This window comes from Carcharhinus amblyrhynchos, chromosome 10, assembly GCF_965287045.1.
Source record: "Carcharhinus amblyrhynchos chromosome 10, sCarAmb.v2.hapA, whole genome shotgun sequence".
Lineage (NCBI taxonomy): Eukaryota > Metazoa > Chordata > Chondrichthyes > Carcharhiniformes > Carcharhinidae > Carcharhinus > Carcharhinus amblyrhynchos.
In genome coordinates this window covers 89,008,392-89,034,080 of record NC_137333.1, presented here as the reverse complement: position 1 = coordinate 89,034,080, position 25,689 = coordinate 89,008,392, and the positions used below count along the sequence as shown (strand labels likewise).

At 42.7% G+C, this 25,689-nt stretch overlaps 1 protein-coding gene across 1 annotated transcript in view; it reads left to right on the top strand.

The window, feature by feature from the left end:
* c2cd3 (C2 domain containing 3 centriole elongation regulator) overlaps nt 1-25,689 on the top strand; it is a 128,828-nt gene that overhangs the window by 9,542 nt on the left and 93,597 nt on the right. The window contains exons 3-5 of the mRNA XM_080197550.1: nt 2,199-2,356; nt 10,709-10,938; nt 16,874-17,055. Of these exons, the coding sequence (XP_080053676.1) occupies nt 2,199-2,356; nt 10,709-10,938; nt 16,874-17,055 (570 nt within the window). The remainder of the gene's footprint in view (nt 1-2,198; nt 2,357-10,708; nt 10,939-16,873; nt 17,056-25,689) is intronic.

The window sequence follows — 25,689 nt, the reverse complement described above, 5'->3', positions numbered from 1 at the left end:
GAAAAAAAGAGACATGCTATCAAAGCTTCTCATCTTGTACTCATCAGGGCAGCTGCGCAAGCTAAACCCAACAGTAAAAAAAAAGTATACTGCATGAGAAGACAGTGCTGATCATTTAGAAAGTGGATTATGATTGGTAGAAGTGTTGCCATGGTAAATGCAGTTGGAAGCAGTTAACCGTCAAGCTTTTGTTTCAGATTCATTTCAGGCAGGTCACCTCTGGTCAAGGCATTGTCATGGAGAATGAACCAGGGAATGTTGGTTCCCCCCAAGCTCTTGTTTTGTTGGAGAAGGCGTAATGCATGGACATGATCCTTCTGTCTGCAAAGGACAGGCCCTCTGTGTATGTGTGTGAATGTATGTTATTTTGGCCACACTGCGAGTCCGACTGATTTTTAGCACAATCAGGGTTGTTGAGCAAATGTTGTTCAGTGGCTGACTTATATCCAATGTTCTCGCTGTATGTTGAACAGACTTGTGAGTGGCCTGAGGCAATCACTTTCAGTTTTGGAGGATGCCCAGTCTACCTCAGATTACCTTGGAAGGCTAAGATATCTCAGAAATTTAAGCAGCAAGTAAATCTGTTGCATTTTGTTACTATGCAGTAGCAATACAAGTGCTATTCACCACTAACAAAATGCTGCCATTCTACCGAACACACTAGTAAATAATGTAGTATATGAACTTTAGTGGCAGCGTGATGCCAGGTATCTATGCCATGCGTTCCAACAATTCATCATGTCAAACCATATATTCTCTCAGCTGTTTGCAACAGGCAGAGTACTGATAGTACTCAACAAGCTTGTGCTTGCGAAACTCAAAACATAGTGTCCAATATAAGATGTGATTTCATGATTGAACATCACTTGCTAAACAATCCTGATTGTGCTAAGAATTACACTGAAAACTAACTTAAGATTAACAGACGACTTGTAGTGGGACAGTTATGCATTCTAGAAGCTACACGTACTAGCACACAGGGCCTTGTCCCTAACAGAATGAGCATGCCCACGCATTATGCCTTTCCCAGTTAAATAAAAGCTTGTGGGTTCGCCACCATTCACTGATTAATTGCCCACAGCAATGTTTTGACCAGTCAGAGTTCACTTGCATAATTTGAAACAAAAGCTTAGAGTTAACTGTCTCTGTTGCATTCTCCGTGGTTAAGCTTCTACTACACAGTAAGAAGTCTCTCAACACCAGGTTAAAGTCCAACCAGTTTATTTGATAGTTCTTTCCACACACCTGGCGAAGGAACAGCGTTTCCAAAAGCTTGTGGGTTTAATATCAAATAAACTGGTTGGACTTTAACCTGGTGTTATGAGACTTCTTACTGTGTTTACCCCAGTCCAATGCTGGCATCTCCACATCATTAAGCCTCTACTAGTCAGAGCCCATTGGGCAACCAACCAGCACACACTCTTCGCATGCGGTATAAATTGTTGTTCCCTTTTCTATTTGTCTGCAAAGCTATACTGATGAGTGCAAGATGAGAAGCTTTAATAGCAGATCGTTTTTTCCCCGGACATAACAATTATTTTGTAAGTTGATTATTCGTGTTTGAAATAGACACAAATATTCATGAGAGTGACTTGACTTGGAAATTTATAGTCAATTATTTCAAACAAAAGATTGTTACATTTTTTTAAATATGGCTTGCAAGTCCTAATTTTGATCAGTAAATTTAATAATAAAATTTGATTCTATGTAACTACTTTTATGTATGTTTGTAACCTTAATTGCAAACCTCCTCCAAGCTTGTGTGTGACTGAGATTTGCTTTAATCAAAATTCCTAAAACACACTCACCTGGTTCGAGCCTTAAGGGGTTACAAAATAAAATGGTGAAAGTGCTTTTGTTTATTCTATGAAATGTCATCCCTATAACCATCACAGAGCCCCTGCACTTATCTGAAAAGAAAACATGGGAAGATACTGCCGTAACTTTGACTATGCAAGAGGTGAAATTAATTTGAAATATGGAAGAATTTTGCCTACTGTTGGAATTTATGTCAGTTTTTGTTTGGAAGAGCTAGTCTGATGTGTACAAATTAATCAACCATGCTTACAACCTTTTAAAGTAAAATCACGACTTCACATTGTTTTTCTCTGTATCTTTTGCTTTGTTTGTCCAATAGAAGAGTTCCTAAATGCTGGTATTAAACTATGTTCAAATGTGTACTTTTTTTAATGTGATAGATATGGGAATGTTGGTATTGGAGGTGATGGCGAAGCCAGACCATCTTCCCATTGGTCGAGTTCAAATAAATGGAATATCACAACTTTCACCAAACTGTGGTATTAGTGGGTTCTTCACAGTGATTTCACCAACCTCGGAGAAACTCGGAGAGCTACAGGTTAGAAATATCATGCTTACTGAATTGTGTTCTAATCAAACATTATTTTGGGAACTTGACTAGAATAAACCAAACAAATTATATTCATAGGTAATTTTAATTGCTTCAAAATACATATAAACTGGCGTGTAGAAATTGATAAGCGTGCTTAAAGTTTGGCTGGAGCTTTGCTGTTATTCACGTTTTTTTACATGCTGAGTTACCAATTTTACAATAAGACTAGGAAGCATAACATCCGATGAGTGTTGATTTCTGTCACTGCTTAGCACCATCTCTGGAGTGTCATGCATCTGTGGGCCCAAGCTCGTGCAGGAATTTCAACATATATTCTAGGTTCAGCCGTGCTTGCGGCACGTTGCATTGTGAGAACATTTGTCTAGGATTAAACAGTGAAGCAAGGCACATTCCGGCTGTTAAAGAATCTGTGGCATATTGAAAACGAACAGACAGTCCAATTTTCATCCCTAGGTCAACATTACTAAAAACAAATTAACTGGCTTACCTAGATGACTAAGAAATCACTGGAGGTTTGCAGATGCTAATTTTGGAAGTTACAGAATGCGAGATACAGACAGCCCAAGTACACAAGGGAAAATCACAGAGAAACCAGGCCAGCACCTACTGAAGCAGGCAGGTTAGTTTAACATCTCTCAGCCGAGAGGCTAGTTTAACACCTAACAGCCAAGAAGGCATTGCAACATCTAAGAGCTGGAGAGGCTGGTTTTAAAGCTCAGAGCCTGAGAAGCCATTTTAACATCTAAGTCGTCGTAGAACCAAGATAGTGCAGAAACCTAAATATTTTGCTGGACCAGGAAAAGACATATCCCATACTCGAATGTCCTTCTTGTATTATGTGGTACTATAAGCTGGATTTGACTTATTTAATTTGGATGTTGTTTGGAAATGGGAAAATCTTAAAGGAGTTCCTGGATCATAGATCTCTGGAACAATAGGTAATTTCTACATAAACTGTGTGTTTAGTAGTTCTTGTATGTAATTGTCTTAAAAGTGTGAGAATACTAGTCATCTGTATTTGTCATTTCTTTAGTTAATGACTTGTTTTCAGTAATTGTTACACTATAACTGGGCTGGTTATTCTCATGGGGGTTTCACATGACCCCTCATACCATTCCAAAAAACAGACTATACATCACCATGGGAGGCGATGGCCTAGTAGTATTATCACTCGACTATTAATCCAGAAACCCAGATAATGCTCTGGGGACCTGGGTTCGAATCCCACCACAGCAGATGTGGAATTTGAATTCAATAAAAATATCTGGAATTAAGAGTTTACTGAGGACCATGAAACCATTGTCGATTGTCGGAAAAACCCATCTGGTTCATTAATGTCCTTTAGGGAAGGAAATCTGCCTTCCTTACCTGGTCTGGCCCACATGTGACCCTAGAGCCACAGCAGTGTGGTTGACTCTGAGCTGCCCTCTGAAATGGCCTAGCAAGCCACTCAGTTGTAACAATCACTACAAAATCTCAACAAAGAAATGAAACCGGCCGGACCTCCTGGCATCAACCTAAGCATCAGAAAAATCAACAGCAAAACAAACAGCCCTGTCAACCCTGCAAAGTCCTGCTTATTAACATCTGGGGGCCAGTGCTAAAATTGAAAGAGCTGTCTCACAGACTAGTCAAGCAACAGCCTGACATAGTCGTTCTCACGGGATCATACCCTACAGATAATACCCCAGACACCGCGATTACCATCCCTGGATATGTCCTGTCCCACCGGCAGGACAGACTCAGCAGAGGTGGTGTACAGTAGTGTGCAGCTGGGAGGGAGTTGTCCTGGGAGTCCTTAACATCAACTCCGGACCCTACGAAGTCTCATGGCTTCAGGTTAAACGTGGGCAAGGACACCTCTTACTGGTTACCGTCCTCTTTCGGTTGCTGAATCGGTATTCTTCCATGTTGACTGACACTTGGAGGAAGCACCGAGAGTGGCAAGGGCACAAAATGTATTCTGGGTGGGGGATTTCAATGTCCACCACCAAGAGTGGCTCGGCAGCAGCACTACTGATCGAGCTGGTCGGTTCCTAACCACTAGACTGTTCTGCAGCAGGTGGTGTAGGAACCAACAAGAGGAAATAACATCCTAGACCTCATACTTACCAGTTTGCTGGCTGCAGATGCACCTGCCCATCGGTAAGAGTGACCACCACACGGTCCTTGTGGAGACAAGGTCCCATCTTCACATTGAGAATAACCTTCATTGTTTTGTGTGGTACTATCACTGTGCTAAATGGGACAGACTTTGAACCAATCTAGCAGCTCAAGCCTAGGGATCCATGTGGCGCTGTGGGCCATCAGCAGCAGAGTTGTACTCCAGCACAATCTGCAACCTCAAGGCCTAGTATATCCCCCACTCAACCATTATCATCAAGTCAAGGGATCAACCCTGGTTCATTGGAGGATTTTCAATGGTTCTATTGGTGAGGCTGAATTTAGAGTATTGTGTGCAGTTTTGGTCACCTAATTACAGGAAGGGTATTAATAAGTTTGAAAGAGTGCAGAGAAGATTTACAAGGATGTTGCCGGGACTTGAGAAACTGAGTTAAAGAGAAAGGTTGAATAGGTTAGCACTTTATTCCCTGGAGCGTAGAAGAATGAGGGGAGATTTGATAGAGGTGTATAAAATTATGATGGGTATAGATAGAATGAATGCAAGCAGGCTTTTTCGACTGAGGCTAGGAGAGAAAAAAAACTAGAGGATTTGGGTTAAGGGGGTGAAGGGGGAAAAGTTTGAAGGGAATATTTGGGGGAGTGGTTCTTCATACAGAGTCGTGGGAGTGTGGAATGAGCTGCCAGATGAAGTGGTAAAAGCAGGCTCACTTTTATCATTTAAGAAAAACTTGGACAGGTACATGGATGAGAGAGGTGTGGTCCAGGTGCAGGTCAGTGGGACTAGGCAGAAAAATGGTTCGGCACAGCCAATAAGGGCCAAAAGGCCTGTTTCTATGCTGTAGTGTTCTGTGGTTTTATGGAAGCAATCCTCCACTACCACTCGCTGGCTTCTTCCATTGAGCCAATGCCTAATCCAATTCACTCCCTCTCCATGTATACCTAGCGACTGAACCTTCCTAACTAACCTCCCATGCCAAAGGCCTTACCGGCATCCATGTAGACAACATCCACTGCCTTTCCTTCATCCACTTTCCTGGTAACCTCCTCGAAAAACTCTTAATAGATTGGTTAAACATGATCTACTACGCACAAAACCATGTTGACTCTCCCTAATAAGTCCCTGTCCATTCCAAGTATTTATAGATCCTATCTCTTAGTAGTCCTTCCAATAATTTAGCTACTACTGATGTCAAACTTACCGGACTATAATTTCCCGGATTTTTGTTTTGAGCCTTTTTTAAACAACGGAACAACATGAGCTATCCTCCAATCATCCGCCACCTCACCCGTGGATACTGACATTTTAAATATATCTGCCAGGGTCCCTGCAATTTCAACACTAGTCTCCTTCAAGGTCCAAGGGAATACCCTGTCCAGTTCTGGGGATTTATCTACTCTGATTTGCCTCAAGACAGCAAGCATCTCCTCCCCTTTAATCTGTATAAGTTCCATGACCTCCCTACTTGTTTGCCTTATTTCCGTAGACTCCATGCCAGTTTCCTTAGTAAATACGGATGCAATAAACCCATTTAATATCTCCCCCATTTCTTTTGGTTCCCTACAAAGCTGACCACTGTGATCTTCAAGAGGGCCAATATTATCCCTTACTATCCTTTTGCTGTTAAAATACCTGTAGAAGCTCTTAGGATTATCCTTCACCTTGACCGCCAAAGCAAACCTCATGTCTTCTTTTAGCCCTCCTGATTTCCTTCTTAAGTAGTTTGTTGCACTTTTTATACTCTTCAAGCATCTTATTTGTTCCCTGTTGCCTATACATGTCATACATCTCTCTCTTTATCAGACTTGCAATATCCCTCGAGAACCAAGGTTCCTTATTCTTATTCACTTTGTCTTTAATCCTGACAGAAACTTACAAACTCTGCACTCTCAAAATTTCTCCATTGAAGGCCTCCCACTTACCAATCACATCCTTGCCAGAGAACAGCCTGTTCCAATCCACACTTTTTAGACCCTTTCTCATCTCATCAAATTTGGCCTTTTTCCAGTTTAGAACCTCAACCCAAGGACCAGATCTATCTTTATCCATGATCAAGTTGAAACTAATAGCGTTATGATCACTGGAATTAAAGTGTTCCCCTACACACACTTCGGTCACTTGCCCTAACTCATTTCCTAATAGGAAACCTAATATTGCATCCTCTCTAGTTGGTACCTCTATGTTGATTTAGAAAATTTTCCTGAACACATTTCACAAACTCCACCCCGTCTAGACCTTTAACAGTATGGGAGTCCCAATCTATATGTGGAAAATTAAAATCCCCTACTATCACAAGTTTATATTTTCGGTAGTTGTCTGCTATCTCTGCAGATTTGCTGCTCCAATTCTCACTGACTATTGGGTGGTCTATAATACAACTCCATTAATGTGGTCATACCTTTCCTGTTTCTCAGCTCCACCCATACGGCTTTGGTAGACAAGCCCTTTAATGTGTCCTGCCTGAGCACTGCTGCAATATTTTCCTGACCAGCAATGCTACCCGCCCCCCCCAACCCTTCATCCCTCTGCCTCTATCATGTCTGAAATATTGGAACCCTGGAACATTGAGCTGCCAGTCCTGCCCCTCCTGTAGCCAAGTTTCACTAATGGCTATAATGTCATAACTCCATGTGTCAATCCACACCCTCAACTCGTCTGCCTTCTCCACAATACTCCTGACATTGAAATAGACACACCTCAGAAGACTATTACCACCATACACAACCCTTCTATTTGTGATTTTTGCATGAACTATTAACATCATTTATTTTCACCCCCATTTCACTATCTGCTCTGGCACTCTGGTTCTCATCCCCCTGCAAATCTAACCCATCTCTCTTGTACAGGTCCCAATGAAATCTGAAATCCTGCCCCCTGCACCAGTTTCTCAGTCACATGTTCATCTGCCTGAGCATCCTATTCTTACCCTCACTGGCACGTGGCACAGGTGGCAATCCTGAGATTACTACCCTAGGGCTCCTGCTTTTTAACTTCCTACCAAGCTCTCTATACTCACTCTTCAGAACCTCTATGTTCTTCCTTCCTATGTCATTGGTATCAATGTGTACCATGACGTTTGGCTGATCACCCTCTCACTTCAGAATGCTGTGCATACGATCAGAGACATCCCTGACCCTGGCACCCAGGAGGCCACAAACCATCCAAGAGTATCTGTCACGGCCACAGAACCTCCTGTCAGTACCTCTGACTATCAAGTCCCCTATCACTACTGCTCTCCTCCTCTTCCCCTCTCCCTTCTGCGCTGCAGAACCAAACTGAGTGCCAGAGATCCGGCTGCAGCAGCTTGTCCCAGGTAAGGCATCCTCCACAACAGTATCCAAAACAGTGGAGGGGAATGGCCTCAGGGGAACCCTGCTGTGCCTGCCCTTTCCCCTTCCCTCGCCTGATGGTAACCCAATTACCTGTGCTCTATGCCTTTGGCGTAACAATCTCCCTGAAGCTATAAACTTCTCATTCTCCCAAATGATTCGGAGGTCATCCAGCTCCTGCTCCAGTTCCCTAACGCGGTTTGTTAGGAGCTACAGCTGGATGCATCTCTTGCAGGTGTCATTGTCAGGGAGACCTCTGGTCTCCCTGACTTCCTACATCCTGCAAGAGGAGCATTCCAACATCCTACCTGGCATTCTTTCTGCTCTGAAGAATCCGGAACCTACCCTCGCCTCTGCCTGTTCATGCCAAAGCCGTCCCACTCTGCTCCGTCACACTTTGCTCCCTCTCACTCCGCTGCCCGCTGGATGGCCTGCTTTTTAAACCTTCCGCATGTTACTGGCTGACGCCAGGCGCCTGCGCAGTCACGAGTTCCACTTGCTGCCTCTCTTACTCCCAATCCTTTATTGTTTTTATTTACCTGCTCTCACCTTTTTTTTTAGGCTAGAGGAAGGGGGAGTGTAGTGTAGTGTCTCAGGAATCCTTCCTGTTCAAATTTAATGTGCAAAAACCTTCCCAGGCCATCCCGCGGCCTACTTCCTGATGGTCTTAATGGATTGAGTTATAAGGAGAGGCTGAATAGACTGGGACTTTTTTCTCTGGAGTGTAGAAGGCTGAGGGTGATTTTACAGAGATCTATAAAATAATGAGGGGCACAGATCAGCTGGATAGTCAGTATCTTTTCCTAAAGGTAAGGGAGTCTAAAACTAGAAGGCGTTGGTTTAAGGTGAGAGGGGAGAGATACAAAAATGTCCAGAGGGGTAGTTTTTTCACACAGAGGATAGTGAGTGTCTGGAACAAGCTGCCAGAGGTAGTAGTAGAGACAGCTACAATTTTGTCTTTTAAAAAGCATTTAGACGGTTACATGGGTAAAATGGGTATAGAGGGATATGGGCCAAATGTGGGCAATTGGGTTTAGTTTATGTGTTTAAAAAAAAAGCACAGCATGGACAAGTTGGGCTGAAGGGTCTGTTTCCATGCTGTAAACCTCTATGACTCTATAAAGTCAGAAGTGGGAATAATCGCTGATGATTACAGAAGGGATAACGATTTAGAATACCTCCTCATGTTTAGGTATTCCCACGTGTTTAAGATGTTTATAGATCAAGCTTGAAAAACGGAATTGATAATTTCACTTCCACATATATAAAACATTTACAATGTTTGTGCTTAACTGTTAACTGGAATACTTGAGTTTGAATCCCAGTACAGGTTGCTAGTCTGTTTTTGGATTCTCTGAATGGAAAATAAAATTCCACCACAGTTTTTTTCACTCAGCAATTTCCTTTTTGACAGCTCTTTAGCGTAAATAAATGTTGTTGATTGTATTCCACTGTAATCCATAACTTCATCACTCTCCACAGCCCTCATTCCTCTCAAGCCAGGGGACAAACCTTGGTTCAATGAGTAGTATTGAAGAGTCTGCCAGGAATAGCACCAAGCATACATAGAAATGAAATGCCAATTTGGAGAAGCTAGAACACAGGATTGTATGCAAGTCAGCATCGTATCGACAGCTAAGCGATCCTACAGCTAATAGATCAGATCAAAGCTTCACAGTTCTGCCACGTACGGTTGACAATGTTGGTAGAAAATCAAATAATGACTGGGAGGAAAAAACTATGGTCAGCCTCATCCTCTGGGATGGAGGAGCTCAACAAGTGCAAAGGACAAAACTGAAATACCTTTAATCATCTTCAGCCAGCAGTGCCGAGTGAATGATCCAGCCTGGCCACCTTTTGCAGTCCCTACCACCATTGAAGCCAGGCACTAATCAATTCAATTCACTCCACGTGATGTCAAACAGCTGAAGGCATTCAGTGCCACAAAAATGGGTCCCACTGTTGGCTCTATGCTGAAGACTTGGGCTCCAGAACTGGCTGTGCCATAAACCAAGCTATTACACCACAGTTAAGAACTGGTATCTATCCAATGAAGTGGAAGATTTCCCAAGTTTGTCCCATTTGTGGACAGGAGAATGCCAATAACTACTCCACCAGCCTACTTTTGATGATTAGTAAAGGGATGTAAGGAGTTATTGACAGTGCTATCAGGTTGCTCATTTTGGGTCCTGAGACAATCGCTCATCTCCAGACTTCATTATAATCCTAGTCCAAACATGGACAAAAGAGCTGAATTCCTCTTATTATACATCACTTAATACCAGTGACACGAGCAAAATTATAATTTCTCGCTATTGTGATATAAGTACACTGACAACTAGTTTGTTTGAAATGAAGTAAAGTGCTCTGGCTTTGCATACAGTATTGTATCGTGTATACCCCTAATTCTTGCAATGTTTTATTCCAAGGGTTTAAACTTGATTTTTTTTTATACATGATGCTATCCTAAAGCAGACTGCATTGTTGCGTGATTAGCACTGAGCATGGTTTTCAGGCTTGTTCGCAAGTATAACAAAGGGACATTGGGCCAGTTCCTCGCTAAATATTTTTAAGATGCGGGTTGATGGGTTTTTGATAAGAGAGGGGATTAAGGGTTATGGGGAGAGGGCGGGAAGGTGGAACTGAGCCGTGACAGATCAGCCATGATCTTGTTGAATGGCCGGGCAGGCTCGAAGGGCTAGATGGCCTACTCCTGCTCCTATTTCTTATGTTCTTAAGAGGTATGATCTATTAAGTATGTGCAAAGTTGTATCATGTTTTTTCATTTCATATTTTTAAAGCAATTAACAAAATATGTCAACAAATTGTTATACTTCATTTTTGCTGATCATTCAAACTAACTGCTGTAATTGGTACAAATTTTAGGTATCACTTGCTCTGGAATCTCTGCCAGACTCTTGTGACAGCAGCAGTTCTGTTCCAAATACAGACACCAGTGTAGATGGTGCTGTTTTAGTCCAAAGCTCTGCAGTACTGCATCCTCCACAAACAGGATCCTTTGAAAACCTTGTTGAACTTTCTGCTCCTCGTAAATCGTCCATAACCAGTGCAAGTGGAAAGGAGTCACTGTCCAGTAGCACCTGTAATACTCCAAGGTAAATGGCAGCAAAATAAATCTGCTTCTGTTTTGAGTCAATGTTTTCAATAATATTTGCCAGTGGTCATATTGGGTGGAATTTGGTGCCCATCTTTGTGGTGAGTGGTGCACTTGATCAGGTGGGAGAGCGGCAAATGGGGATCCTATTGTCTTCAACCTCTACCCTGATTTAGTCTTGCCAGCAATTGAGGCTGTATTCACCAGCAGCAGGCAGAGAACTCACCAGGAGTTTGCCTGCTGAGACCCATTCCCTCGCCCTTATGGTTGATCACCACCACACACACACACACACACACACACACACACACACACACACACACACACACACACACCCCCACCCAACATCTCGCACATGCCTGCAACCTGTGTCCTTCGGTGATCCTGAGGTGGGTGCATTCTCGGAAGCAGCAGGGCTGCTGAGCAATGATGAACTCTGAACCTCCCAACCGCCTGATAACGTAGTGTACAGTGGGGTACCTATTAAGTTTGGAGACCTGATTGACAGTTATAGTCCCCACAAAGACAAACTGATTTGTTGGGCTTAAGAACAGGGACAATGGGCATGGCCCATTCTGCAATTGCTCAGGCTTTATTTTATCCAAGGTTTCAAGATGTCCTAGTTCAGTTTCCACTTTTGCCAGCAAGAAGTAAGGGAGTGGCCTGGCTCTGAAGGAATCACAAAGGTTAAAAAGATCCCGATGGGAGTTGTGTACAGACTCCCTAGCAGTAGTCAGAAAATAAATCTGGAGATAGAAAAGGCATACAAAAAAGGCAATATTGCAGTGATCATGGGAGATTTCAATATGCAGGTGGACTGGGAAGAACATGTAGGTTGTGGATCCCAAGAAAAAGGAATTTGTGGAATGTCTAAGAGATGGGTTTTTTTTTGGAGCAACTTATGACAAAGCCTGTTAGGGAACAGGAAGTTCTGGATTTGGTGATGTGTAATGAGGCAGACTTGATTAGGGACCTTAAGGTGTAGGAACTCTTACAGAGCAGTGACCACAATATGATAGAATTTACTCTGCAGTTTGAGAGGGAGAAGCTGGAATCAATTGTAATGGTATTACCATTAAATAAACAAAGACATGAGGGAGGAGCTGTCCAGAGTTGATTGGAAAGGGATCTTAGCAGGGAAGACAGTGGAATAGCAATGGCAGGACTTTTGGGGAGTTATTCGGATGGCACAACAGAAATTCATCCCAAGGAGGAGAAAACTTGCTAAGGAGAGGATGAGGCATCCATGGCTGATGAGGGAAGTCGAGGACGGCATAAAAGAAAAAGCATACAAAGTGGTGAAGAATAGTGGGAAGCCAGAGGATTGAGAAGCCTTTAAAAGTGAGCAGACTAAAAAAGCAATAAGGGGGAGAAGATGAAATGTTAGTGTAAGCTAGCTAGTAATATAAAAGAAGATCAGAAGAGTCTTTTTCAATATATAAGAAGTAAGAGAGAGGCAAAAATAGACATTGGACCATTGGAAAATGAGGCTGGAGAAGTAATAAACGGAAACAAAGAAATGGCAGAGGAATTGAATACTTTGTATCAGTCTTCACGGTGGAAGACGCCAGTGGGATGCCAAAGCTCCAGAGAATCAGGGGGCACAGGTGAATGTAGTGGCCATCACTCAGGAGAAGGTTTTGGGGAATCTGAAAGGTCTGAAGATGGATAAGTCACCTGGACCAGACGGAATACACTTCAGGGTTATAAAAAATATAGCTGACAAAATTGTGGAGGCATTGGTGGTGATCTTTCAGCAATCACTGGAGGCAGGGAGGGCCTGAACGGACTGGAAAGTAGCAAATGTAACACCACAGTTTAAGAAGGGAGGGAGGCAGCAGATGGGAAATTATAGATCAGTGAGCCTGATTGGCAAGATTTTAGAGTCCATTATTAAAGATGAGAATGCGGAGTATTTGGAAGTGCATGATAAAATAGGACTGAGTCAGCACGGCTTCATCAAGGGATGGTCATGTCTGACAAATCTGTTCGAGTTCATTGAGGAGGTAACAAGTAAGTTAGATAAAGAAGAACCAGTGGACGTGATTTATTTAGATTTCCGAAAGGCCTCTGAAAGGTGCCGCATAGGAGACTGTTAAATAAGCTAAGAGCCCATAGTGTTAATGGTAAGATCCTGGCATGGATAGAGGATTGGCTGACTGGCAGAAGGCAGAGAGTGGGGATAAAGGGGTCTTTTTCAGGATGGCAGCCTGTGATTCGTGGTGTGCCTCAGGGGTCGGTGTTGGGACCACAACTTTTCACAATAGAACATAGAACATTACAGTCCAGTACAGGCCCTTTGGCCTCAATGTTGCGCCAACCAGTGGAACCAATGGTATCCATATGCCGATCCACTGACCATTTGAACACCCTTAAAGTTGGCGAGTCCACATCTGCTGCAGGCAGGGCATCCCACGCCTTTACTACCCTCTGAGTAAAGAACCTACCTCTGACATCCGTCCTATAATTACCACCCCTCAATTTAAAGCTATGTTTCCTATGTCCAATATACATTAATGATTTGGAAGAAGCAACTGAAAGGTACTGTTGGTAAGTTTGCAGATGATACAAAGATATGTAGAGGGACAGGTAGAATTGAGGAAGCAGGGTGGCTCCAGAAGGACTTGGATACGTTAGGAGAGTGGGCAAAAAGTGGCAGATGGAATATGATGTGGAAAAGTGTAAGGTTATGCACTTTGTAAGGAGGAATGGGGGCATAGACTACTTTCTAAATGGGAAAATCAGAAACATAAAGGGACTTAGGAGTCCTTGTTCAAGATTCTCTTAAGGTTAATCTGCAGGTTCAGTTGGCAGTTAGGAAAGCAAATGCAATGTTAGCATTCATATCGAGGCGGCTAGAATACAAGAGCAGGGATGTACTTCTGAGGCTGTATAAGGCTCTGATCAGACCTATTTGGAATATTGTGAATTGTTTTGGGCTCCTAATTTAAGGAAGCATGTGCTGGCCTTGAAATGGGTCCAGAGGCGGTTCACAAGAATGATTCCTGGAATGAAGAACTTGTCGTATGAGGTTTGCAGAGGACTCTGGGTCTGTAGTCATTGGAGTTTAGAATGATGAGGGGGGATCTTATTGAAACTTACAGACACTGGATGTTTCCACTTTTAGGAAAAGCTAGAACCAGAGGGCATGATCTCAGGCTAAAGGGGCGACCCTTTAAAACAGAAATGAGATAGAATTTTTTCAGCCAGAGAGTAGTGAATCTGTGGAACTCTTTGCCACAGAAGGCGTGTAGGCCAGATCACTGAGTGTCTTTAAGACATAGATAGTTAGGTTCTTGATTAATAAGGGGATCAGGAGTTATGGGGAAAAGACAGGAGAATGGGGATGAGAAAGATATCAGCCATGATTGAATGGCAGAGCAGTCTCAATGGGCCATATGGCCTAATTCTGCTCCTATGTCTTATGGTCTGAATTACCTAGGAATAACATTGTGATTGATGTAGAACTTGTCCTTGGCTCCTTTCATTTTCCCCATGCCCTCCTGAAAAACCCCAGGGTATCAACTGATAACTGCGCATAATCCCCCACGCCTGAAGATCTCCAGTGAGATTAAATATGCTTTAGCCAATCTCTCCTCACAAGGCTGGGTTCAAGCCTCCAAACAACAGTGAGTGGGAGATGAGCTCATTGCTGTCTAAAAGTCACTGGGGCCACTGTGGTGCCTTTTATTTGTAAAGGTTCCCCTGTGTAGGTGGCTAGTCTGGCCTCTATCTTCCAAATTCAGGAATTGGGTGCCTGGCCGGAGGTGTTTATAGATCTGTTCTCTGATAACAGAGGCTGCAGCTCCCGGGTCCACCTTCATCTTCAAGAGATGGCCGTTCACTTGTAATTCCATCATTATTGGGACAACATTCATTGTCACAGTACGATTCGGGTTGTCATGAGCCTGGGAGAGGAGTTAACCTTCTTGACATGCTCAGATACTGGCCTCTGCTTTCGTCCTAGGCAGTCGTCATTTTGCCAATCTTTGAAACTTCAGGGCATGTGTCCTTTGACAGTGCTTGCAATTGTAGCTTTCTGGAGTATGTTCTCCAATAGTCCTGCAGTTGTCACTGCCTTTCTTTTACTGTCTGGTGATGACATTAAGGTTCCTATATCAATAGAGGCCCTTTAGCATCTGATATACATAAACAATCTCCATTGAAGACTGATTATATAAGGTTCCTTCCCCTAATTGGAGGATGCCCCTTGTAATTTCTGAACCCCTTTTTCTGTGTTCTCAAGTGACAAGGCTTTTTTAATGTCCAAATGGTGATCTGCCAACTTTTTTTTTATTCCTGGGACATTGGGCTTCGCTGGTTGGCCAGCATTTATTGCCCATCCCTAGTTGCCAAGAGAGTCAACCATATTGTTGTGGCTCTGTAGTCACATGTAGGCCAGACCAGGTGAGGCTGACAGATTTCCTTCCCTAAAGGACATTAGTGAACCAGATGGATTTTTCCGACAATTGTCAATGGTTTCATGGTTACCAGTAGATTGTTAATTCCAGATATTTTTGTTATTGAATTGAAATTCCACCATCTGTGGTGGCAGCATTCGAACGTGAGTCCCCAGAACATTAGCTGATTTCTGCATTAATAGCCTAGTGATAATACCACTAGGCCATCACCTGCCCCCCTTTGCATGGTTAGGTCATTTATGTCACATATCAATCTGTCCCAGCAATATTTAATTGAGAGGAAGTCCAAATTTGCAGTACTTGGCTAATTTCTGCAACTTATCCAAGAACTCAAGTGACAGATTCCCCAGGAGGTTTCTCAGGCATGTTGAAGTGATGTGTCTGGAACATTACACGGGGTTTCTGGTCGAATTATGTTTTTTAACCAGGTTTACTAGCTCATTGAATGAGTCGAGGACATCCGAATAGGTCAGACTTCATAATACAATGTTTACTGTTAACAATATCACTTTTTGTATCTAGTCTCCTTCAATGTTGTTAGCACGGAAGAAATAACGCATGCACTCAGTGTATTGGGCACAGTCTTCCCCACAGGGGTCATAGGCTTGAATTTCCCCAAAAAGAGGTGTAATGGCTTTTTCCTTGCCAGTGAAATTCTTGATTTTTGGAGGCTGCCCTGAGGGAAAGTTGGAGGAAAAAATAATTTGTTCTCCTTGTCACCAATGGCATAATTCAGCCATGAGCCAGGTTCTCGTCACCAACATCCTTTATTGTGCGCCAAAGGAAAGAGCCAGGCCTGCGGCTTACAGTTAGATGGTCTTCACTGTGGGACCTACCACTCCAGTCCGGGTAAAGTAACAGGCTTAAAAACTCTTGCTGACTGCTTCCTATTGGGTGAGCCTCTGCTCGCTCGATAAGACAGCTCGCACTCCACGAAGCCCGAAGGGAGACCTATTGATGACCCTTCGTGGCCATCATTACATCCCCCATCCCCAGTGCCACACGTTCCAAACTCTATTTGCTCTCTCCAAATATATTTTGACACACTTCTCTGACACTTCTCCCTCAAAACCAGACAGATGAATGTTGTTACTCATCATGTTGCTGATTCTGTTCTTTAAAGAAAAGTTAAAGTGGAGAAATCGAGTATACTGGTGAAGGAATATTAATGAAAGCCAAACAAAATTTCAATTTCAACAAAGAGTGATGGCAGGAGAATCTTGTTGAAATGAAGAAAGAAAAGTAATCAGTGAACATTTGAAAGTTGCAAACACCAGAGATAGAAACAGAAAGGAGAGGGAAAATGTTAAAGACTGGGAAAGACACAGGAAGCTTTCAGGGAGGGGCATAATTATTTTTGCTTGCAGGTTATAAATTGCAGATTGCAGCCCAATTTATTTATTACATGGAAGTAAGTAAAATTGCACAGCTTGCAATGTAATTCATTCGAAGCAGCCAAACCTGTAAGAAAACAATTAATTTTCAGCTATCTATAATTTTCTGTTCTTTCCCTAGAGGAAGAGACCATGTGTACTTCCAGGAAAACACCAAAATGACTAAGACTGTTTCCTCCGAGAATAAGCAGCCCCTCAGTTCAGATCCCTTGGCTTCTGCAGCGACTCTTGAGGCTGGTGACGAGCGAGTTGAAGCACGGGTACTGTCAACAGATAGCCAGACTACCAAAAACCTTATTTCAGGTACATTGCTAACTTGGTAGAATTCTTAAGTGGAGGCAGAAAATGCTGCAAATCCTCAGCAAGTCAGTGTACTGGATTTAACATTCACCCATGGGGCATGCATGTTAAATCCAGTGGGCACCCTGCTCCTGTTGTTCCCACACACGCGCACACACACACACACACACACACACACACACACACACACACACACACCCTCCCTCCACTCCTCTGCTTTTTAGCCAAGGCATGAGAATCCAACTACTTGTCTTATTTGGTCCAGTGTTTGAGGTCTATGACCTTTCACTAGATCAATTATGATGAAAGGTCACAAATCTGAAATATTAATCCTGTTTCTGTCTCTACAGATGCTGAGTTCTTCCAGCATTTTCTGTTTTTCTTGTATTTTAGATTTCCAATGGATGCAGTGTTTTGCTTTTTCAACTAAAGAGATACCCAGCTGAAGGTATTTGAATATAGAGTGTTGTAGAGAACTTGAGATTGATTGCTTCAGAAGATGTAGTCAGGATTCTTAATGGCACAGATAAATTGTACCCTGATGATATGCTCACATGTGAAAAACTGTAGAACAGAGGACTGAAGCTCAAGCTTAGATGAGTTAAAGTGCACAGACAGTTTATATTTCATAATTTTTCACAATGGGTGATGAATATTTGGAATCAACTACCCTGGACAAGCAGATTGCATGGAAAATGCAAGGAAGAATCAGGTAGATGACTTCAAGTGGCTGATTTGAACAGTACTGGCCTTGGTGTTGGCTCGTTGGTCTCTGAGCTTTTCAGTCCTATACTTTGTTTCTAAGTACAATTTTCTGATGCATCTTAGTTAAGCGTTGCAATCTCAAATTGAGGAATATTGACCATTTTAATGACTTCCAAGATCCCATGTTCCTTCCTGGAAGAAGAAACTAAGAGGGGAATTCTCCCACTTTGAGACTAAGTGTCATGGCGGGAGCAGGATTGTGGAGTGTTATCGCTGTGGTGACCGACGGGAAAACATTACAAATCACCAGGTGTCAGCCTCATTACTTATGTACTCAGGTGTTTAAAGACATATTCAGTGGTAGGAGCAGGCCTGGATAACACCATATTGAAAGGCATTCAATGTCACTGATTTATTATTGGAAAAAAGATAATGGACCTCTTGAGAATGAAGATGAATCTTCTAGAACATTCCAAGACACCTAATCAGGAAGATGGACCTGTTCAAGATACCTAATCTGGAAGATCCACCTGCAGATGTCCCCCAACCCACTGCTGTGGTGTTGCAGAGTTGTGGGTGGCCTCTATCCTGAACTCTCGAAGCAGCCCCAAGCATTGTTTAGATGAGTCCCGACAACTGCACGCCACACATGTTGTCCTGAACTTGTTTCACCTTCTCCCGCTGCCCCTGCAGAGAATCTGGCGTGAGGTCTTGGGCCTTCATTTGCATCCCATTAACGAGATGCAAATGAGGTTCACGCTGCCCTCAGCCGAGTTTTGCCAAGGCGGGCACCAGCAAAAGATCCTGCTGTAAATTTATGCTGCCGTGAAACCGATTTCCGGGTCTCCCACAATGCCTGCTACTAAACATGCTGGTGGAGCATGGGAGAATTCTACCCTCAGAGATTTTGTGGAAAGATGTGTTGAGCACAAAAGTTCAAAGAAAGTATATTCTCAGTCAGTTGACCAATCTGTGGGTCATGTAGTGGCTTGCACCTTTTAGTGCCATTTATTTCCTGTGTGATCTGGAAGATGTCAAAGTTACCAAGGCATGGATACCTGAACACATCGTATTATACTTATTCTAACCATAATGGATCAAATGTCATATGGAACCTTTATGGCTCACTAATAAAGTATTTCTAAGTCCTCAATTTTTTTCCCATCTGACAAGAAATGTTGGGTTCCAATGTGAGAAACACAGCTCACAGTTAAACAATTTAGTCAAGTCAAGTTCTGAAGGAGCAAGATTTTATTTGTCGTTCTTGCAAGACCGGGTGTCTAGTCAAAATAGGCACACCTTACATAGATTTGCAGCACATTTTATACTGTTTTTCAAACATTGTGATGGCTTGTATTGTGTTATTCCCCCTTATTTGGCTGTTAACCTTGTTAACTTTAAACACTGTAAATGGCTTGTATTGTGTCATTCCTTCAATTAACACTCTCTCAACTCCCATTTTGCGCTTAATCTCATCACTGCGGTTATCTGTTTCGTGTAACCTAGTTAACTGTCTGTCATGTGCCTCCCCCTTTCTGTATGCTGCTGAACTCGTCCATCACTGCTGATTGTACTGTTAGCTCTTGCAGCCTTAAAAATTACACTACTTCTCACAATCCCCCCTTTTCTTTTTACTGTCTGTAATTTTTCACTAGCATCCCTTTTTCCAGGTTTAGTCCAGATATGCGCGAGTAGGTTGTTCCAGTTTGGCTAACATACTATTCACTTGCTCGTCCCAATCTTATATAATTTATCCAATCTACGTTCTTATTTATTGTTACCCACCAAAACAAGGATTCAAACCCAGCTGTAATCTGATTTCGAGCTTTAAATTCATCTGGAACTCCCCGAGGCACTCCTATGGGATCTAGATATATCTTTTCATCAAAAGAAATTCCTATCACTGATCTCTTGTTTTTCCTGATCCTTTTGATTTTTCAAATGCCAGGGTAAATGGTATAGCCAATTGGACAATTGCACATGTACCTTTCCACTGAGGGGGTAGAGTTGGCCTCAGTACCCTTCCTCCACAATACCACCATATATCTGCTCTGGGGATTTTCAATGATGAATAGTTCCCTCCCATTCCATTCTCTGTAATGCTCCTGACCTCTGAGCATGATTCTAACTCCCCCATATTATGAGTTAACTCTGCCCTTTGTCGGTTCACACATGAAGTGTGATTCACAACGGCAGTGAGAAACTGAGGGGGAGTTTTTAAGTTCTTTGCTTCCACAGGAGGGAACATCAGGGATAGGGATGTGCAGTTCGGGTTGCCCCATGCTTCCTTTTCTTGATACAGGGCTAACATGCACTCCATACCTCTTCTGTCGCGTTTCCATCCCAGAGGGAAGGGTAATATTTGGGCCACTGGCTTCCCAGACGCACAGGCATAGCAATTGCTTTTATTTAAGCTTTTTACAGTGTATTTGACCCATTCTACCCAGGCATTAGTCTCCTCATACCCAGTCTCTATTTCAAGGATTTGTTTTAGGTTGTTTACTTCGACCACTCTTACTGCCCTTGGGTCGTTTTGGGGAACCTTATCATTCTAGTCAGGTGTTTTCAAATTTTTATCTACATAGATTCGGAAACAACATTTCAATTTGCTATCTTTTCCTCCCTCCTTTACCCTAATTCCAAATACTGCCTGGTGCAATTGTTGGTCCCTGGTCCAGTTACCTGTAAAGAAGGGCCCACCAGCTATGGAGTACCGGGAGAGGTTCTTAGGATCTAAGACTGGACTGCTTATTTTTTTTTTCAGTCCATTTGGTCCCTATAAGATTGTATTCCTTATCTAGGCATTCTGATCTTGGCTGCATATGTTTCTGATGAAGGGATATTATGGAAGGGAGTTTACCCCAAGGATACTTTCCGTCGGCATAAAATTGTAAGGATTCTACCAAATATTTTTGCTGGCTCACCAGATCCCCACATATTACCAAAGAACACAGGTCTGTCTCTACTACCTGTGTTGTAGTGAGATCCAGAACCGTAACTGAGCTCATAGTGTTTCCCTTGTCCTCTTCTAACTTATCTGAATTATATCCCATACTTGTAAGTACTCTCTTGGACAAGAGGAAGGAAGGCATTATCCAGGTTACCCCTTCCATTCTATCCCTTTCTCGTTACCTTTTAGGAGAGAACTTAATTCAAAACAGTTCCTTTCCCGCGCTCACGCCGCAACTAAAAATTGATTATTTAGAGTCTTTTAAATTTCAGCTTCAAAGGTTCTTCAGTCGGTTTGACCATCCACGTGTTGGAATTATCTGGAGGTTTTACCAGTCCCTTGATTATAGTATGATGTGTCCACCCCTTTTCAGCAGTCCTGATTACTGTCTCAGTTGTTAGGAGTGCTTGATATGGTTCCTCCCATTCCGGTTGCAGCTTAGTTTCTTTCCATGACTTTACCAGGACCCGATCTCCTGGTTGAATTGTATGTACCGTGAAGTCGAGGGCTGGAGTCTGCGACAATAATCCTTGTTTCCTAAGGGAAGATATCGAGGAGGACAGGCCCAGTATATATTTCTTTACAAATTGATCATTCATTTCAGGAACCGGTAACTCCCCGACTGCCCCCATATAAGGTAGTCCAAATAGCATTTCATAGGGGGATAAACCCAAATCCTTTCGAGGAGCTGTACAAATACGCAAAAAGTGCTTTTGGTAAGCACTTAGTCCAAGGGAGTTTCGTTTCTATTATCAGCTTAGATCCTCTGTCCACTTTAAAACATTAGGTTCTTCTTCTAACAGCTTCAAATATAGTTGTTTAGTTTTCTGTGCGTACCCTTTGATCCACAATCTACAGTATCCTACTAATCCCAAGAACCTCCTAAGTTCCTTTTTAGTCCATAGTATATTTAGATCTAGGATTCCTTGTATTCTTTCTGGATCTATTCTTCTCCTTCCCTCACTGATTAGGTGTCCAAGGTATTTAACTTCCTTCTCTACGTACTGCAGCTTTTTCTTTGACACCCTGAATCCCTGTTGTCCCAGATAATTCAATAAGCTATTTGTGGCTTCTATTACCTTTTCCTTTCCTCCTCCTGTTACTAGTAGGTCATCTACATATTGTAGTAACGTAATTTCATCAGGCTTTTTAAATCTTTCTAACACCTGCTCTAAGACTTGACCGAAAAGATTTGGGGACTCTGTGAACCCCTGTGGGAGCACTGTCCACCTGAACTGCTGTTTCAGTCCTGTGATAGGATTTTCCCACTCAAAAGCAAATAAGTCTCGACTTTCTTCCACCAGTGGGCATGTCCAAAATGCATCTTTTAGGTCCACTACACTGAACCATCCGTGATCAGGAGGAATCTTGCTTAATAAAATATAAGGATTAGGGACAATGGGGTGTCGCATCGTCACTATCTGGTTCAGGGCCCTTAGGTCCTGTACCAGGCGGTACGTTCCCTCAGGCTTCTTTACAGGCAATATAGGGGTATTATAAGGGGACATGCAGGGTTCTAACAGTCCATCTCTAACCAATCCTTCAATTACTGGCTGTAATCCTTTTTTTCCTTGCAAAGGTATAGGGTATTGCTTAACACACACCGTCTCTCCTTTTTTTAAATTTATTTGCAGAGGAGGAGCGTCTAATCCCCCTCGGTTTCCTTCCCCTGCCCAGACTATCGGGTCTATTTGCTGTTCCTGTCCGTCTGTTAATACTGCCGGGGTAGGGAGGTGATGTCCCTCTGCAGTAGTCTTCTAACACTTGGTTTTGTTTCTCCAGTTCCCTTACTCTGAATTCTAATTCCTTAATCTTTTTTATCCCCACTCCACTTCTTAGTGGAAGTGACTACTTGTTCAATTAGTCCAGCTAACTGATGTATTAACAATACTGCTATTTTCTTTGTTTGGTTTCTCTTTTCTAACTCTCTAATCTGTGATTCTGACGTTTTAATTTTCTCCTTGTCGTCAGCCCAATATTTTTTTACCCAAGACTGAGATGTGTTCAATTAATCTGGTTTAAACCTGTTCAATTAATTCGAACTAAGAGAATTCCAATTTTCTTAGTTCTGTCCTTTTTTTTCAATCATTTCCATTGTTGATCTAGTGGGTGAAATGGATCCCACCCCTAGGTCGCTCTTATCACAGTCCGGTGATACCTATCAGGGGTGATCAGTCCCCTCCGTACCACCGCTTACACTCGTGAGCTTACACCTTTAAGCTCACACTATTAAGCCGGCTTTCTTTCTTACTCACGTCTGAACATCACATCCCAGGCATCCTTCTCTAGCCTTTACACCCACTTCAAACTCCTGAGCTTTGCGTAGGGGGCTACCCCTCTTAACAACTGGTCTAGGGCTAGGTGTAAAGACAGATGCCTCCTTGTCTGTACGTGCTCAGCTCAGACCTCTCACACACACTCACACTTTTTCATCACAGATGAGCACCTACTGTACTTTGATTCACTCCCTTAAATTTGGTAATCTGTTCCGGAGCTCCAGTTGTGGCCATTCAACCGGACCCGTAAACAGATCCCAGGTTTCAGCACCAATCCTTGTAGGTAAAGATACCTCTGAGACTAATTGTGAGTCAAAGTACAGCAGTTTAATTAACTAAAGCCTGATTCAGAAAATCCAAAATAAGATTTATTTTTATCACCATTAAATATCCTCACTAAATCAAGACCCTTGCACCTTCTTACAATTCTGGTACAATAAAACAAAACATCACTTGGAGCACAGATGCACGAAGAAATACTGAAAGCATTCTAATGTGCAATCTATATGTTTAATTATTTCTACAGCTCTGCCTTTGTAACCAACACAGGCAAGTACAAAATCAAATCTATTATGTGCCTAAATGGTTATCTCTCCTCACAACTTTAAAATGCAATATAATGCCACCTTTCCCACTTGGCAGAATTCAAATCTCTGTCCGATCCCTACATAATTTAGTAAACTTAAAAACTTAAAGCAATTCACTTTGATTGGCTATATCTATTACATCACATGAGGGTCTCAATTACACAGTTACACCCTCTCTCTCTCTCTCTCTGTACCATACAGAGTCAGCCTGCTTGTCTCTTTTTAACCCTTTACTGATGGGAGCTCACTGGCCTCTAATAAATTTGACCATGTTTGATTCGGGTGCCTCATGTCGTGACAAATCCCTTTCTCTCTCAAACAGTCATATAGTCATGCACAATTCCAAATACATAACCACTATTAGCGTTCTCCCCGCACCTCAGTAAAAGCCCATGTCAGGGTTCCCAGTTCCACTGACATACTTCTCTCTACCTCTTTCTGCTCAGACCAATTGTAGGTCCATCCCATTCATGCTGATCCATCTATATACTTCGTGACCCATCCACAAACTCCAGTGCCTCTAGGGGCACCTCGCTTATTCGACTTTCCTCTGCTCCCTCATCACATAACCTCCCCCGCAGCCCCTAAATTAACATTATCCAGCAACTTGCATGATCAATTCCTTCCTGGGACGCCGGCTGCTTCTGTCTCACATATTTATTAAGAATCTGACAAACCCAATCCTCAACCGAACCGTACTTTGGCCAGAAGACGGACGGACTCCTGATTGGTTCCTTCACCCAAACAAAACACAATATTTCATCATTGTCATCTTGTTTTTATCCCTAGTACAAGTGCCCAAACCTTCCAACATCCTTCCCAACGGACTTTCTGGAGGGATGTTCCCTGGGGCCCCACCCTTCTTCCAACATCCGTCCCAAAGGACTTTCTGGAGGGATGTTCCCTGGGGCCCCACCCTTTCTCCGCGGATTCCCAGCACCTTTCCCGGGGGACTTTGTCCTACTACCCCCACTTCCCATGGTTTACCTACCACGACCCGGTCGCCAAGGCAATACTTAAAAGTCACTTTTCTTACCTTGGTCCGCAGCATTGCCCGACCACACGACGGTGCCTATCGTTTCCCACTTACTCGTTCAGAACAACTTTCCTAGGATTCTCAACAGTCAGTGGCAGAGAAGTCCACCGATGAACACCTGGGACCATTCAATTTGGAACGGGACGCGTCTTCCCAGTTGTCACCGGCAACCTCCCTACCAGGGATGTTAGGATCCCGGACGAGCCCCCAATTGTGAGAAACACAGCTCACAGTTAAACAATTTAGTCAAGTCAAGTTCTGAAGGAGCAAGATTTTATTTGTCGTTCTTGCAAGACCGGGTGTCTAGTCAAAATAGGCACACCTTACATAGATTTGCAGCACATTTTATACTGTTTTTCAAACATTGTGATGGCTTGTATTGTGTTATTCCCCCTTATTTGGCTGTTAACCTTGTTAACTTTAAACACTGTAAATGGCTTGTATTGTGTCATTCCTTCAATTAACACTCTCTCAACTCCCATTTTGCGCTTAATCTCATCACTGCGGTTATCTGTTTCGTGTAACCTAGTTAACTGTCTGTCATGTGCCTCCCCCTTTCTGTATGCTGCTGAACTCGTCCATCACTGCTGATTGTACTGTTAGCTCTTGCAGCCTTAAAAATTACACTACTTCTCACAATCCCCCCTTTTCATATGGAACCTCTATGGCTCACTAATAAAGTATTTCTAAGTCCTCAATTTTTTTCCCATCTGACAAGAAATGTTGGGTTCCAATAAGTATCTTGGGTTTGTTTTCCAGGGCATTTCCTCATATTCAGGATGGGGGCACTTTTACTAAAAAGTCAGTTTTGAGAATGCAATTAAAAAATTTGGAGGGCTTTTCAAAGAATAGAAACAGAAACAGAGCAGTAATGAGGAGATAAAATATTACACCAGTTGGAACATGGAACCCATGCATTTTTCCTGCCCTTTAATCATGATAGTTGTGTCTTTCTTTATAATTTCATCTTGTCAGAAACTAACATTTCATATCCATGAAGGTATGATTCAGCGCAAGATTGCACAATGCAGTGGATGTAGATATCCTTGAAAATTATTGCTGAATTTGCACCAATTTGTTTGC